Below are 13,531 nucleotides of genomic sequence, written 5' to 3'. Positions count from 1 at the left end.
ACGTCTTAAGAGAATCAACAAAAAAGGATGAACAGAATTAAATTAATAATCTGTATAAAATTATCTATATAGGAATTCACACTGTCAATTTTGATAAATCTTTTATACTACTTTTGATTAAATGCCCAGTCCTATTTTAAGGTACCACTGAAGTGGAGTGGTATATTGGGATTTTAGAGAGACACGTGGTGCCATCAAGGTGATGTTATATCGAATAAAAGTGTTTTTGAATAAAAATGTTTCATTGTAGACTATATACTCACACAAACATCCATCCATCCATCCATTATCTGTAACCGCTTATCCAATTTAGGGTCGCGGGGGGTCCAGAGCCTACCTGGAGTCATCGGGCGCAAGGCGGGAATACACCCTGGAGGGGACGCCAGTCCTTCACAGGGCAACACAGACAGACACACATTCACTCACACACTCACACCTACGGACACTTTTGAGTAACTCACACAAACATTTATCCGTTATTTCATGCATCACGGTGTCCCAGCTCTGTTAAATCACAAAGGAATGATTTGATTGCCAGCAGCGGAAGCCAATCAGAGAGCAGACGCAGTCTTATTGGGAGCAGAGGTGACCAATAAGCGGTGCACTGAGTGGGCGGGTTTGTGTCCGTGTCTCAGTACGGATGGAACAACAGCAGTGAGACATTATGAGACTAATGCGGAGTCTTTTTTGGACGTTTATTTTCATTAAACAGGTACAGAACCCAACTGCACATGGCGTGCTTTAGTCGCTCGGGATATTAGAATGCGGGATATGCGCTTACAGGCAAAAATAAAAGGAGGAAGTTATTAAAATCGCTGGGGTTTGTGTAACCGAGCTAAGGGGCTAATGCTAGCAGAGGTGCCTTTAGGGCCCAGAATATAAAGACCTGCTCAGACAGCATTTATCCTTCTATTTAATGAGGAAAAAAGCCGAATATCTGTTAAAATAAGCGCTTAAACACACGGGTTTAATCTGCTGTGGGCTGCAGTAAAGGAAAGAGGGTGCTATTGCCTCAGGGGCCATAATTAAAGGGGCATTAAAGGGAAAGTCCACTAGTGTCTCAAAATTTCAGCAGTGTTTACTGGTTTAATTTAAACAAAGTTTTGAGGGCAGTGTTCCACAGAGCAGGTTTTCTCAGTTTAGTCAGATAACTTGTGTCCAAAGTCAAACTTGACCAATAGAAAAGAAGTATCCCTTAAGGACTGGCCTTTAAAGTCCCTCTCAGGCCATGAAAATAACCCCATAAATTCACCTCTCTTAATTCCAATGCTGCATCTACAAATTTACACATGTAGCTCGACACCTTCGCCTTCATTCAGAGAACACTGCTACACAGCCCAGTGCTGGAGGTCTTTATACCCCTCTGGCAGATATTTGGCATTGAGGCGGGTGACATTAAGGTTATGTGCCGCTGCTCCAGAGTGTCCTATTTTATTTCATATTTAGATAACACCCCTTAAATAGCTGAAATAATTTATTGTAGGGTTGTCCAGAAATCATATCCATGTGGAAATATAAGTTGTACACCTTTGAGTAATCAGTAAATTCTGATTTTTCTCCTGACATGTCTTCCTCAGGCTTTAGGGGAATATGGCATGGCACATTTCAGCGAGTGGGGAAAGAGTAAAGGGAAAGATTACTGTATCTTCTTCAACTCCCAGTGGGCTCGACTACCTCAGGACCTCAATAAAGCAGTGAGTTATTTAAGTACACACACACACACACACTCTTCACCTCAGAAAGTGTTGGGGCCAAAATGTGCAGCAGGTCCTCTCACTGGAGCACCTCTCTCTTTTTGTAGTTCTTATGTCTAGAAGTCCCATATCCTGAATCCCAACCAGTGCACTGTGAAAGCACCCTCTAGTGGCCAAACAGGGGAACCACAACAACACAGACAGCTGCTCCATCCAGGGGTACAGTTTACAGACAGATTTTCTCAGACTGTGCCTATGCAGCCTCTAATGGTGCTTTTCCACTGCATGGGATCTACTCGCGTTTAACTTGTAATTTTTCCGCTAGCACAGTTCCTCCGTGAAATGAAACCAGTGATGTCCCAAAACCCAGTCTTTAACAGAAACCACAGGCTTTATAAACCACAACGGCAGCTGTAAAGTCAGGCGCTGTTTACTCATTGTTGTTTGGAGTGAACACGGCTCCACCCCCACTTCTCACACAGCAGTTTTCCTTGTCACACCTTCGGCTTTCGCTGGAGATTTTCCTCAGCCACTGACCCAAGGAGCGTTTGAACCTCTTCAGAAACCCCTCGGGGGAATGTTACGAGCTGCTGCTGAGATTCAGATAAAAACTAACCTGAAAGCTGCTGTAACTTCAGAGATTGTACAAGCAGCGAGTTTGACAGGTCTAGGGCCAATCAGAGCTCTGCAGGGTTTACATCTCACATTTAGTCCCTACACCACTCGATTCATACCAGGCGCAAGTAGGAACTGAAAAAGAACCCAGTTCCAGGACCAGAATTGGCCGGTGGAAAATCAAAAGAGCCGAGTCGAGTAGGTTCCATGCCGTGGAAGTGTGCCATAAAGATACTACCAACTGTGTGTGTGTGTGTGTATATATATATATATATATATATATATATATATATATCTTCAGTTTTTACAGTTGTATTTTGTTACTGTTTAGAAAATGAGAGAAAATCACCTAATGTACCTTTTAAATAATCATAATTACATTCTGTAAGAGCTGTCATTTTCATTAAATTCTACATCCGCAGTGTTGTTTTAATACCTTTAATTTGGGAATTGAACAAGTTTCCGTCTGTGGTGGTATTTTCTGTGTTGATTGTTATTTATTTAATTGGTGTCTCTGTGTCCATGATCCTGCTCTGTGTCCAGTCCCGTCTGCAGGCGTATGACCTAACCGCGTCGGTGCTGTGTTCCACTGCTGACGTTCCTGAGGGCGGGTTCCCGAACAGGATTCTGATGGTTCTGCGGGGGAATTGCACGTTCTATGAGAAAGTTCGTCTAGCTCAGATTAACGGGGCCAAGGGCCTGCTGATCATCAGTAAAGACCGGCTGGTGAGGACCGAGCGGGGAATCTCGGGGTCAGAGAGAGGTCTTGTAGATTAGTTTGAAATAGAAGGGCTGAGTGTAGAGGTGGGTGATGTGTTTATATTGAAAGGTGATTGTAGGTCTAGACTTTTCTAATGTGGTGGATTTTGGCAGTGCTTCAAGAGCACTACCACCCTCATGTTTCACAGTGGATTGTAATAACTGTAGCTAGAGGTTTTGATGCAGTTTTTGATGTAGCTCTAGTGCATTAAGTCTTTGTAAATATCAGATTCACACTGTGTTAATGAAAGTGTATTTTAGTATTGTGTTTGTTTTTCTTGTTTCACACATCACTAACTGAGCCCCTTTAAATGCACACAACCCAAAGAAGTCCCAAGGTGTAGCTTTCTTTTGTAGCTGCTTCAAAACTGTAGCTTGGCAGGCCACCACTGTTAATAATACATTAATTATTCAAACCCGTTTATATTCCCAGGTATTTTACTCTTGAGTTCTGTGTTGATGGAGTCTTTTTAAATATATTAATAATTTTATTATTATTCCAGGGTTAGTTTGATAGATTTATGTCTAGATCTCAGTTCCCTCACTGTCTTTATTTTGTTTTAAAGCATTAAAGCACTTGGGCAGCTCGCTGTGGTCGTTTTAACTGTGCTTTAGAAATAAAGTTAGACTTGAATTCTCTTAATGAAGTTAATTCTAACTTTGCCTTCTCTAAAGATCCCTCCATTTGGGAATAAGACTCAGTATGAGGAGATCGACATCCCAGTGGCTTTACTGAGTTACACAGACATGCTGGACATCAGCAAGGTATGGTGTCTCTAGAGTAAACGTTCAGATTAATCTGTTTATTTAAAGAAATTAATGTTTTTGGGGTGACACGGTGGCGCAGCAGGTAGTGTCTGTCACAGCTCCAGGTTCCTGGAGGTTGTGGGTTTAAGTCCCGCTACGGGTGACTGTCTATGAGGAGTGTTGTTTGTTCTCTCCGTGTCTGCGTGGGTTTCCTCCGGGTGCTCTGGTTTCCTCCCACGCTCCAAAAACACATGTTGGTAGGTGGATTGGTGACTCAAAAGTGTCCTTAGGTGTGAGTGTGTGAGTGTGTGTCACCCTGTGAAGGACTGGCGCCACCTCCAGGGTGTGTTCCTGCCTTGCACCCAGTGATTCCGGGTAGACTCCAGACCCACCGCCGCCCTTAACTGGATAAGGGTTACAGACAGATGAATGAATGAATGAAGTCAGGTGATTGAGCATGGTGACCTTAGGGTCATGTGCAGCTACTTCACTGGCCCAGTACATTACTGTGGAGGTTATGTATATTATAGGAACTCATTTAGCATATGTCATGATATTATGTTTTTGCTCTCTCTCTGTGTGTGTGTGTGTGTGTGTGTAGAGTTTCGGAGAACAGTGGCAGGTAGCGATGTATGCCCCCAATGAGCCGGTGGTGGATTATAACATGGTGATCATCTTCCTGATGGCTGTGGGGACTGTGGCGGTGGGGGGGTACTGGGCTGGCAGCAGGGACATTAAGAAGTAAGTGGGTCCTCATATCTATCTATCTCTCTCTCTCTCTCTCTCAAGAGGGGACTATCTTCTACAGCCGTCTCTTGGGGGGTTTCCCCAAGAAGCATCAGGATATTTGGCTTGAGTCGGCGCTCTGATGTACAGCTGCAGGTGAAAAATAAAAAGACGGACTGTTTTTCTGTTTTTTGAGTTGTATTTTTTTTGCTGTCTTTGTTTTTAAAAAGATAAAAGAATGCCCCGACCGCACACGGACTGGATCTGTGTTTCAGTTTCATTCTTGGACACACACAGCTGCACTTCTACACTTTGTTCTTGTTTACAGCCGTTAATTGCGTGTAAACATTTGAAGAATATTGTTCGACACAGAGTCGTGAAGCGTCGCATGCAATCTGCATCAGCTTTTCAAGGGTCTTCATGGTCACAGACAAGTCTCTTATGTATAATAAACTCTGGAGTCATGACGCACTCCTGTCTCCGCCGTGTGGTGTGAAGGGGTGACGATAGCCAGCCAAAGTCTTTTTTCAGCTTGACATTAAGTGAGTTTAACATCAGAAGTGTTTCGTCCTGATGTGCACAAAGTCTGTCTGTGACCAAACACTTCTCGTCTTAAGCTTTAGTTTCTCATATGGATGCGTTAAAATGAGGCTGTGTGCATTCTGAAAATGGCAATAAAACAAACAACAAAAACAACATCTCCCCTCCTCAGCTCACAAAGCCAACACTTTAAGGGGAAACGCAGTTTAGAAAATCAACGAAACCAATGTTATCAGATCAAACTGCATGTGTGTGTGTTACTGCACAGACGCTACATGAAGCACAAGCGAGATGACAGCGCTGAGAAACAGGACGAGGAGACAGTGGACGTGACCCCCATCATGATCGCGGTGTTCGTGGTGATGTGCTGCTCCATGCTGGTGCTGCTCTATCTCTTCTACGACCACCTGGGTAAACAAACAAACAAACAAACACAGCTCACGTTTACCGCTTGAGCTGAGGGAATTAAGGAAACAGAATGCTGGAATGTGTACACTACTCTATCACCTTCAGCTGAGTTAAATCTGCCTTATGGTAGTTGGAGGCTCTCTGACAGATTCTACTCAGTGTTTGTTACATCGGATATTTGGCCCAAATTTTTCCTGTCTGTATCTCTACTGATGATGATGATTGTGTGTGTGTAGTGTATATGATCATCGTGATCTTCTGCCTGGCCTCCTCCGTGGGTCTGTACAGTTGCCTCTGGCCTTTCGTTCGCAGGATCCCCTTTGGGAAATGCAGGTGAGTGAAGAGGACACACGTTCTGAAAACACATTCCCACCACAGTGTAGACACACTTCAGACTTCAGACCCTGTCTGTGGGGGCACAGCCCCCTCCTTGACCCCCACCCTCTCGTCTTCAGGGATTACATTATTACGTCTGAACCAAAACTGTGTCCCCAGCAAGCAGTGACACTCACAACAGTCCTGCCTTGTTAAACACAACATTACAACTTCTAAACTCTTCCTCTAACACTGTGTGTTTGTTTGTTACAGGGTTCCGGAAAATAATCTTCCTTACTTTCACAAACGTCCTCAGGTTCGAATGATGCTGCTTTCTGTGTTCTGTGTCGGAGTCAGCATCACGTGGGGTGTGTTCAGGAACAAGGACCAGTACGTAAACACACACACACACACAGTCAGTCAGTTCCACAGACTCTCATTTACTACAAACCTAATCCTAACCTGTTCTCAGTTTCCTAAACCTAGTCCTAAAACGAAGCATGAATTTGTGTAAACTTCAGTTAATATTTCTGCTCTTTCAAACAGAAAGGCCCCACGTTGTACACACTGACATGGTGTGTGTGTGTGTGTGTTTGTGCGCTAGGTGGGCATGGGTGCTGCAGGATGCCCTGGGGATCGCGTTTTGTCTCTACATGCTGAAAACCATCCGATTACCAACCTTTAAAGTGAGTCCATCCAGACAATCAGGATAGTTTTCACACACGCACGTTTGTACCTTTCCATTGGGCCAGTTTTCTGACATCCATCTGCGTTTATTTCACAGTTAAATGATTAATTCAACAGAATATTTTAAATAATAAAATGAAACGAAAATGGCATGAAGAACAATGATGGGAGCTGAAACCTAATGGCTATGTTCTCAGTGTGCTTTGGGTCATTGTCTTGTTGGAGGTTTCACTGTGTCCTCCACAGACTCATGGCGAACATTGGATGAGCTCCAAACAGATCCGAGCCTACGCAGGGTTTCACAGTGGGTTGATGGTCTTTTCTTGGAAAGCTTTATGTCTTCGTCTGTGAACAGAGCCGATGGGACTTTCCAAATGGCTCGGGTTTTATTTTCTGCTTGTGGCAGGGGCCCTATTATTACAGCATTCTTACAAATATTTCCAGCTGTAGTCAGAGGAACATCAAGGTTTTCTAGCTTTAAAGGAACAATGTGTAATATTTATTTACATTTAAATGACTGGTTCACTGAGCTGTAATCAGGAGAATAGAGCCTCTGTTGTTGCTACTCCAGGCTCAGCACTGCAGAAACTACAGTATGTAACTTCTGGAGAAGTGTAGGAAACCACCCCCTTTTTCACACTTTGAGACGAGGACCCCTGAGAAACCGCTTTTTAAACAGCTTTTATTTTTTATTTATGAAACATGGAGGGGCATCTACACAGATAGACTCCGGTCCCACACCGAACTGGATAAGGGTTACAGATGATGAGTGAATGATTCAGGGAGCTTGAGTGGTCCATACTGGAATAGGCTCAATGTCACTACATCCTTAGATATCATTGTTGTATTGTTATTTATTTGTTTGTTTGTTTGTTCTCCTGTCAGGCCTGCACTTTACTGCTGGTGGTGCTGTTTGTGTACGATGTTTTCTTTGTATTTATAACTCCGTACTTCACAAAGGTAAGTGCAAAGCTCTGGGACTTGGTGAAGCCAGCTTTAAACAGACTGAGTTGAGTTTAAGTGTGTGTGTGTGTTTGTGTGTGTGTGTGCGCGCGTGCATGTGTGTGCGTATAGAGTGGAGAGAGTATCATGGTGGAAGTAGCGGCTGGCCCTTCTGGTTCCTTCACCCATGAGAAGGTAATGGACGTCTCGTGGATTCTCTCCTTTATTTCAGATGTAGTGTTTTCTTTTGGAAAATGACAACAATAACCATCAGGATTAAATCAATCACCCACCCCAGAGGAACAGGAAGGAACACTGTTCCACTGCTTCACAGCCCAGTGCTGGGGGTTTTCCCCTCTAGCCCATGTTTAGCAGTAGATAACTAACTTAATTGAATTTAATTGTGTGTTTCTGTGGAGATGAGAGCAGCTGCTCAGTGTGTGTACCTATAGAAGTGGTGTCTGCAGTCTTTTGGACATTTGTGATATGTGATTAAAAGTGTGCGTGTGTGTTATGTAGCTCCCGATGGTGTTGAAAGTTCCTCGGTTGAATTTCTCTCCCCTGGCTCTGTGTGACCGACCGTTCTCTCTGCTGGGCTTCGGGGACATTCTGGTCCCAGGTAACAACAACAACAATAATATTAATAATAATATATACAGATACTATCCTGAGCCTAGTGCTAGTTTCCTGCTGTTCACATATAACTATTATTATTATTAAGATAAAAAAAATCAAATGCATCAAATAAAGCAGATGAGCAGAAACTACCTGTGTTCTTTGTGTGTGTTGTTCCTCTGAAGGCCTGCTGGTGGCGTACTGTCACAGGTTTGATATCCTTATGCAGTCCTCCAGGATTTATTTTGTGGCCTGTACCATAGGTAAGACACTCACTGCACACACACTGATCACATCCAGTACGTCCACCACATACCCCATCCCTGCCGTTGTGGTTTATTTATGGCGGGTGTATGTTTGTTGTAGGTTATGGTATCGGTCTGCTGATCACCTTCGTGGCCCTGGCGCTGATGCAGATGGGGCAGCCCGCTCTCTTGTACCTGGTGCCCTGCACTCTCCTCACCAGCCTGGGGGTGGCGCTGTGGCGCAGGGAGCTGCCCCTCTTCTGGACGGGCAGTGGATTTGTGGTGAATAACAGTTTGATATGAGTGCCTTCCACGCTCCGAGTTCTAGGGTTTTAAACAGTATCTAGAACCACAGTTGAGTAAAAACAAACAAACCCAAGTGACCTTCTCCGTGTGTACCCGTCCCTCCCTCCCTCCGTCTGTCTCTCTCTCCTTTTCACTACTCTCATCACTCACTCACTCTCTCTCCATTTCTCTCATTCCCCCTTTCTTACTCTTTTATATCTTGATTCCTTCCTATAATATTTTCCATTTCCCTCTTAGTCCCTCTGTTCTGACTCTCCACCTCCTAGACACACACACACTCTCTCTCTGTGTTCTGTTTGTTGTGTGTTAGTTTAGGACTCATCTGCTTTTGTTTTAAACTTCTTCAGCTTTAAGCACATCATGAAGTTTTAAAGTGAAGTTCCACCTTCATTTATTTATTAGAGTTACAATGCTGCTCTTTGACTGGGTCACACCCCTGACTCTAGAGCTTCGGAGTTTATTCCATAACCAGAGGAAGCGGGTGGTCCGCTCTTCAGCTGCTGTGCTGAGAGACGTGGGACGTTCCCTCCTAATGATTTAGTTGTGTGGACATTTAGGGGAAAATGTGGAACGCTCAGTAAATGAGTGCTTAAGGTGAATCAGGGGGAGGAGGATGGTGTTGATGGTGGCGGGGGCATCGTGCTTTCTGTCATTGTTTGCTGTGGTATGTACAGTGGCTGGGCTTTGCTTTCTGAATCCTGTGCTCATGCTGTTGATCTGCACTAAACTCACTGTGGTTTTTCTCTGATCTGATTCATTTCAGCCTCCTCCGATAGTGATGACCCCAATAAACTGCACCCAGACCCCAGCTCCACCCGAGGACGAGACCCCCGCCGATCAGGAGCCTCCGATCTCTGAGGTGACAACCAATCAGAGCGAAGAGCCTCCTCCATCTCCGCCAGCTCCGGGGGAACCTCCTCGTGTCACAGAGGAAGTGGACACTAAATTAGATTGAAAGACTGAATGGACGACTGGTTTTGGTTCTTAGTTTTACCCTTTTAAAAAATTTTGTTTTTCTTTTTAGTCAGTTACTGTTTGACGTTGTGAGCGATGGACGAGCATCGCAGTCTTCTCCGTGCACTCGACTGGTGGAACACTAAGAGCAGCTTGTGCATTTTAAAGAAGCAATAAGTCAATTTCACCACCAAAAAATCGCAAATACTATCTATGAAAAAGATTATTTATTTACTTTTCTATAAAGCTCAACTCAGCAGATTAAAAACCACATTGCCAAGTCTTTGAAGAAACCAGTTTATGCTCCATAGGGTGGGTCCCCCATCCAGAGAAAACGACTGACATGATTTTAAATCTCTGAAGGAAAAAAGTAAATCAAGGTGTAAGTCGATCCACTGCACCATCTTTATGTTATGAAATAGTCAATAGTCACTTACACCTAATGTCTTGGAGCAGACATTCTGTACTGACATATTTAAAACAGCCTTCCCAGAATGAGGACCCACTCCATGGAGCCTAAACTTATTATGGAAATATAGGAACAATGATTAATAATTGGTTTTATAAATACTATTTGATACTTTTTGGTGATTTAAATAGGTGACAGCTTCTTTAAAAGGAATGTGGAAGCTTTGTCCATCATCATCATCATAATAAACAGCAGCATCTGTACTGAGGGACAGAATGTTTTGGAACAGCCAGCCTTGCGCCTACGAGGATCTAAGCGACATACTCTAACTTAGCAACAATTAAGGTCTTTGTTTGTGTGTGTGTGAGAGAAACAAAGTGCAAAAGAGCAGCTAAACATCCTTCAATGAGCATCCAGAAAATGGCACGTCTCAGTTGGGGGAAAAAAAAAAAAAAAAAGACTTAAAGCTTTGTTTCTCTTTGCAGCATTAAAAAAAAAAACCACAAGAACAGTTCGGTCCTGTCTCTAACGACACTGAAGTATCATACCCTTTAAAACATGGTGCTATCATGGACTGAAGATCAAAGGTGTTTGAGAAATGATGCATTGCCCTTCTGGTTCTTAACCATCTGGATGATGATGGATTCCAGCTCGGGAAAGTACGTGGTGCGACAGGCCAAACGCAGCAAGCAGTGAACTAAAAGATTTTACATTCATGTCAAGTTGTTTGTTGGCAATTCCACATATTTTAGTCAATATTTATCAAAATTCCTATGTATTCCACTGCAGTCTCCCAAATACTTAAATATTTGTTGGTGTGGCAGTGATTTTATTGGAGTATTTCATGGGTAAAGTGCTCTTTACGTTATTTGTTGATAAGTTAATGTCCTGTGTTTACACATCACACCAGATAATCTGAAAAAGTGAAAGAAAAATAACCCACCAAGAACCCACAACCATTAACTCTAATAGCAAAAAACAAATCTATAAATAAAAAACAGTAAATGAAAAAGTTGCAGAATTCACTCAGTGCTAGCTTTGCTAACACCAGTGCTAAAAATGCTGAGGACTGCTTGGTGCTAACAGCTACACGGGAAAATTATTCATTAATTTTGGCCAAGTGTCAGTCTTAGAGAAAGATTACTTTTGTTTATAGAATTGTCTTTATACCTAGCTTTTGGTCTTTTTTATATATATATATACACACACACAGCTGTTAGCACTAATGTGTTAATGCAGAAAATATAAACTACCTTTTTTTTTCTACATAATATCTCATAATAATGACCTAAATGGTGAAAAACCTTGACCTTCTTTGTCAAATTAGTGACTTAGTTTCCCCAAATAAATAAAAACAAATTTCTTGACATTCATCAACTCAAAATTTCAGGAAAAGGTGTTAGTAGCATTTATCTTGAAACACTAAAATTGTATCAGAAACAAAAGAAAATATATTACTTAAATTTTTTGTGCAATGTCAGTGCTGTTTGCTGTGTTTTGGTCTGTAGTGTGAATGAATGAGATACTGCACTTTTACATCACAAGCCTTTTCTGTTCTTTCGGTTCTTGGCCTTAAATGGAGTCGATGGATTGAATGTGTCTCTGTGTAAAAAGCTTGGCTAAAAAGACCATCTTTTAAAAATACAACATGGCGCATTATGTACAATAAATGATGAATTTGAAGATGGCAGTAACTCATTTTCATGTTTTAAGTTATACTTATCATTTCTGTAGCATATTGGTATTTAAGCAACTTTTTTATTTGAATGTGTTTTTCTTTTGTGAAATGACCAGGTGTTTGCTACATTTAGAAACAATAAATAACGTCGAGTACATAATAGAAATGCCTTTAATTTTCCTGTTTTTGTTTCATCAATATTTTATCATCCGTTATTCCTCAGTGGGTCGCTGATGTTGTAGAAGTTAAAAGAAAATGAAGGTTAAAAAGTCTGTCCTGACTATTGATCTTACTCAGACCTTGGTCATATATTTATGATTTATTATTATCACATTTTATTTTGTAGATTTTAACCAGTGAGCCATGTTTGCACAAGATTTGTACAACTTGCGTCTGACGGGTGTTAATTGTAAATGGAGAGGCTTTAGAGACTTGTTTAAAGATTGCACAGAATAAAGATACAATGCATTCAGAACAATCCTGATCTATTCTTTTCTTCTTGTTTAGAACTTAATCCAACCTCCACCCTCAAGTGAAAATGTATTGTATGTATATTGATATTGGATCATCAGAACAACACAGAGGACTTCACAAGCGCTCAAGTCTGAGTCTCCTCTACTCAGGGTATGGGAGACTCAGACTTAGACTGGAGCACTTGTAAAATCATCCTATGTTGTTCCAAATCTGAGCTCTGACCATCTCTATTTGACATACACTAGGTATGTCAAATACATTACCAGTGGGGTCCCAATTCCAGTGTATTCATTCATTATCTGTAATCCTTATCCAGTTCAGGGTCGCGGTGAGTCCAGAACCTACCTGGAGTCATTGGGCGCAAGGCGGGAATACACCCTGGAGGGGACACACAGGGACACACACACACTTTTTAGTCACCAATCCACCTACCAACGTGTGTGTTGCTTTTTTTTTTTTTTTTTTAATGGACTGTGGGGGGAAACCCACGCGGACACAGGGAGAACACACCAACTCCTCACAGACAGTCACCCGGAGCGGGAATCGAACCCACAACCACCAGGTCCCTGGAGCTGTGTGACTCTGACACTACCTGTCAGACGCCACCGTGCCGCCACTGTATTTCAATTATGCAAAATAATTTACAAGTGGAATCAATGTCATTTGTTAGGTCTCTCACATCTCACCTCCCCCATGAAACTGGACACTGAGTAATTATAGAATAATTGGGCCAACATCCCACTTTAAATATATTTGAATGGTGTTTTGTCCACGAACCATATGCTAACTCTATTACTGTAAAGCACTGACTCTACTCAAATTCGTTATCCTGGGATCACACTACACGAATTTAGCCTGTTTTTAACACGATTGTGTTATTTCCTAAAATACTCCAGCGTCTGAAACTGATGTTTCCTACGACATGTTCCTGATGATGACCAATAGGAGAATGGTATAGGAGCGCTATCTGGCGCACATCTCTAAACACAGAGAAGAGAGAGAGGGAGGCTCTGCTGCAGCTGTGGAACAACCAAACTGAGGAAACGCTCTGGACGTGTAACATTACCTCATGTTCTCTTTGTAGGAGACAGTCCACAGCATCCTCTCCGTAACACCCAGGAACCATCCACTATCGTTGCTTCTTCTTAGAACAAAATACCAGCGTCACACACATTGCTTCTGTAGCTGTGATCGACAGTTTACAGCCCCGCCTCCCAACGACATCTGAACCTTCACAACAATGTGAACAGAGTGGTCTGTGTGAAACGTGCAGAATCCCCAGTCTCCCGCCCGAGACACGGCACGAGTTTACAGCACTAATTTGACATGGTGAACGTTGTTTAGTCTGATCCCAGTGTTAGTGAGTTAAAGCAACACTATGTAATATTTTTACCTTAAAATGACAGCTTCAAAATCA

The 13,531-nt window shown here is 42.5% G+C and overlaps 1 protein-coding gene across 2 annotated transcripts; it reads left to right on the top strand.

The window, feature by feature from the left end:
* Window positions 1–612: 612 nt before the first annotated feature.
* sppl2 (signal peptide peptidase-like 2) lies at window positions 613–12,099 on the top strand. 2 transcript variants are annotated; one of them, XR_010804153.1, is made up of 15 exons: window positions 613–712; window positions 1,578–1,694; window positions 2,853–3,035; window positions 3,744–3,833; window positions 4,417–4,556; window positions 5,350–5,492; window positions 5,726–5,822; window positions 6,078–6,194; window positions 6,409–6,490; window positions 7,377–7,451; window positions 7,566–7,628; window positions 7,953–8,052; window positions 8,234–8,311; window positions 8,415–8,647; window positions 9,363–9,487. XR_010804153.1 is itself a non-coding variant. In XM_066680461.1 (15 exons), exons 1-15 carry the CDS (start codon window positions 665–667, stop codon window positions 9,552–9,554), a joined length of 1,686 nt encoding a protein of 561 aa, XP_066536558.1. In that variant the 5' UTR covers window positions 613–664; the 3' UTR covers window positions 9,555–12,099. The 2 variants fall into 2 exon arrangements, 1 of the variants encoding a protein (XP_066536558.1); XM_066680461.1 differs by having other exon boundaries at window positions 8,415–8,575; window positions 9,363–12,099.
* Window positions 12,100–13,531: the final 1,432 nt, after the last annotated feature.

Source organism: Hoplias malabaricus, chromosome 9, assembly GCF_029633855.1.
Source record: "Hoplias malabaricus isolate fHopMal1 chromosome 9, fHopMal1.hap1, whole genome shotgun sequence".
Taxonomy (NCBI): domain Eukaryota; kingdom Metazoa; phylum Chordata; class Actinopteri; order Characiformes; family Erythrinidae; genus Hoplias; species Hoplias malabaricus.
Note: the sequence above shows the minus strand (reverse complement) of the source record. Positions and strands in the feature narration are given on the sequence as shown.

What these genes read in the sequence shown, in the direction of transcription:
- sppl2 (XM_066680461.1), top strand. Translation starts at nt 665, where the DNA reads ATGAGACTAATGCGGAGTCTTTTTTGGACGTTTATTTTCATTAAACAG. An exon ending in TCTCTTCTACGACCACCTGG is followed by an intron (nt 5,493 to 5,725) that starts GTAAACAAACAA and finishes GTGTGTGTGTAG; the next exon opens with TGTATATGATCATCGTGATC. An exon ending in TAACTCCGTACTTCACAAAG is followed by an intron (nt 7,452 to 7,565) that starts GTAAGTGCAAAG and finishes GTGTGCGTATAG; the next exon opens with AGTGGAGAGAGTATCATGGT.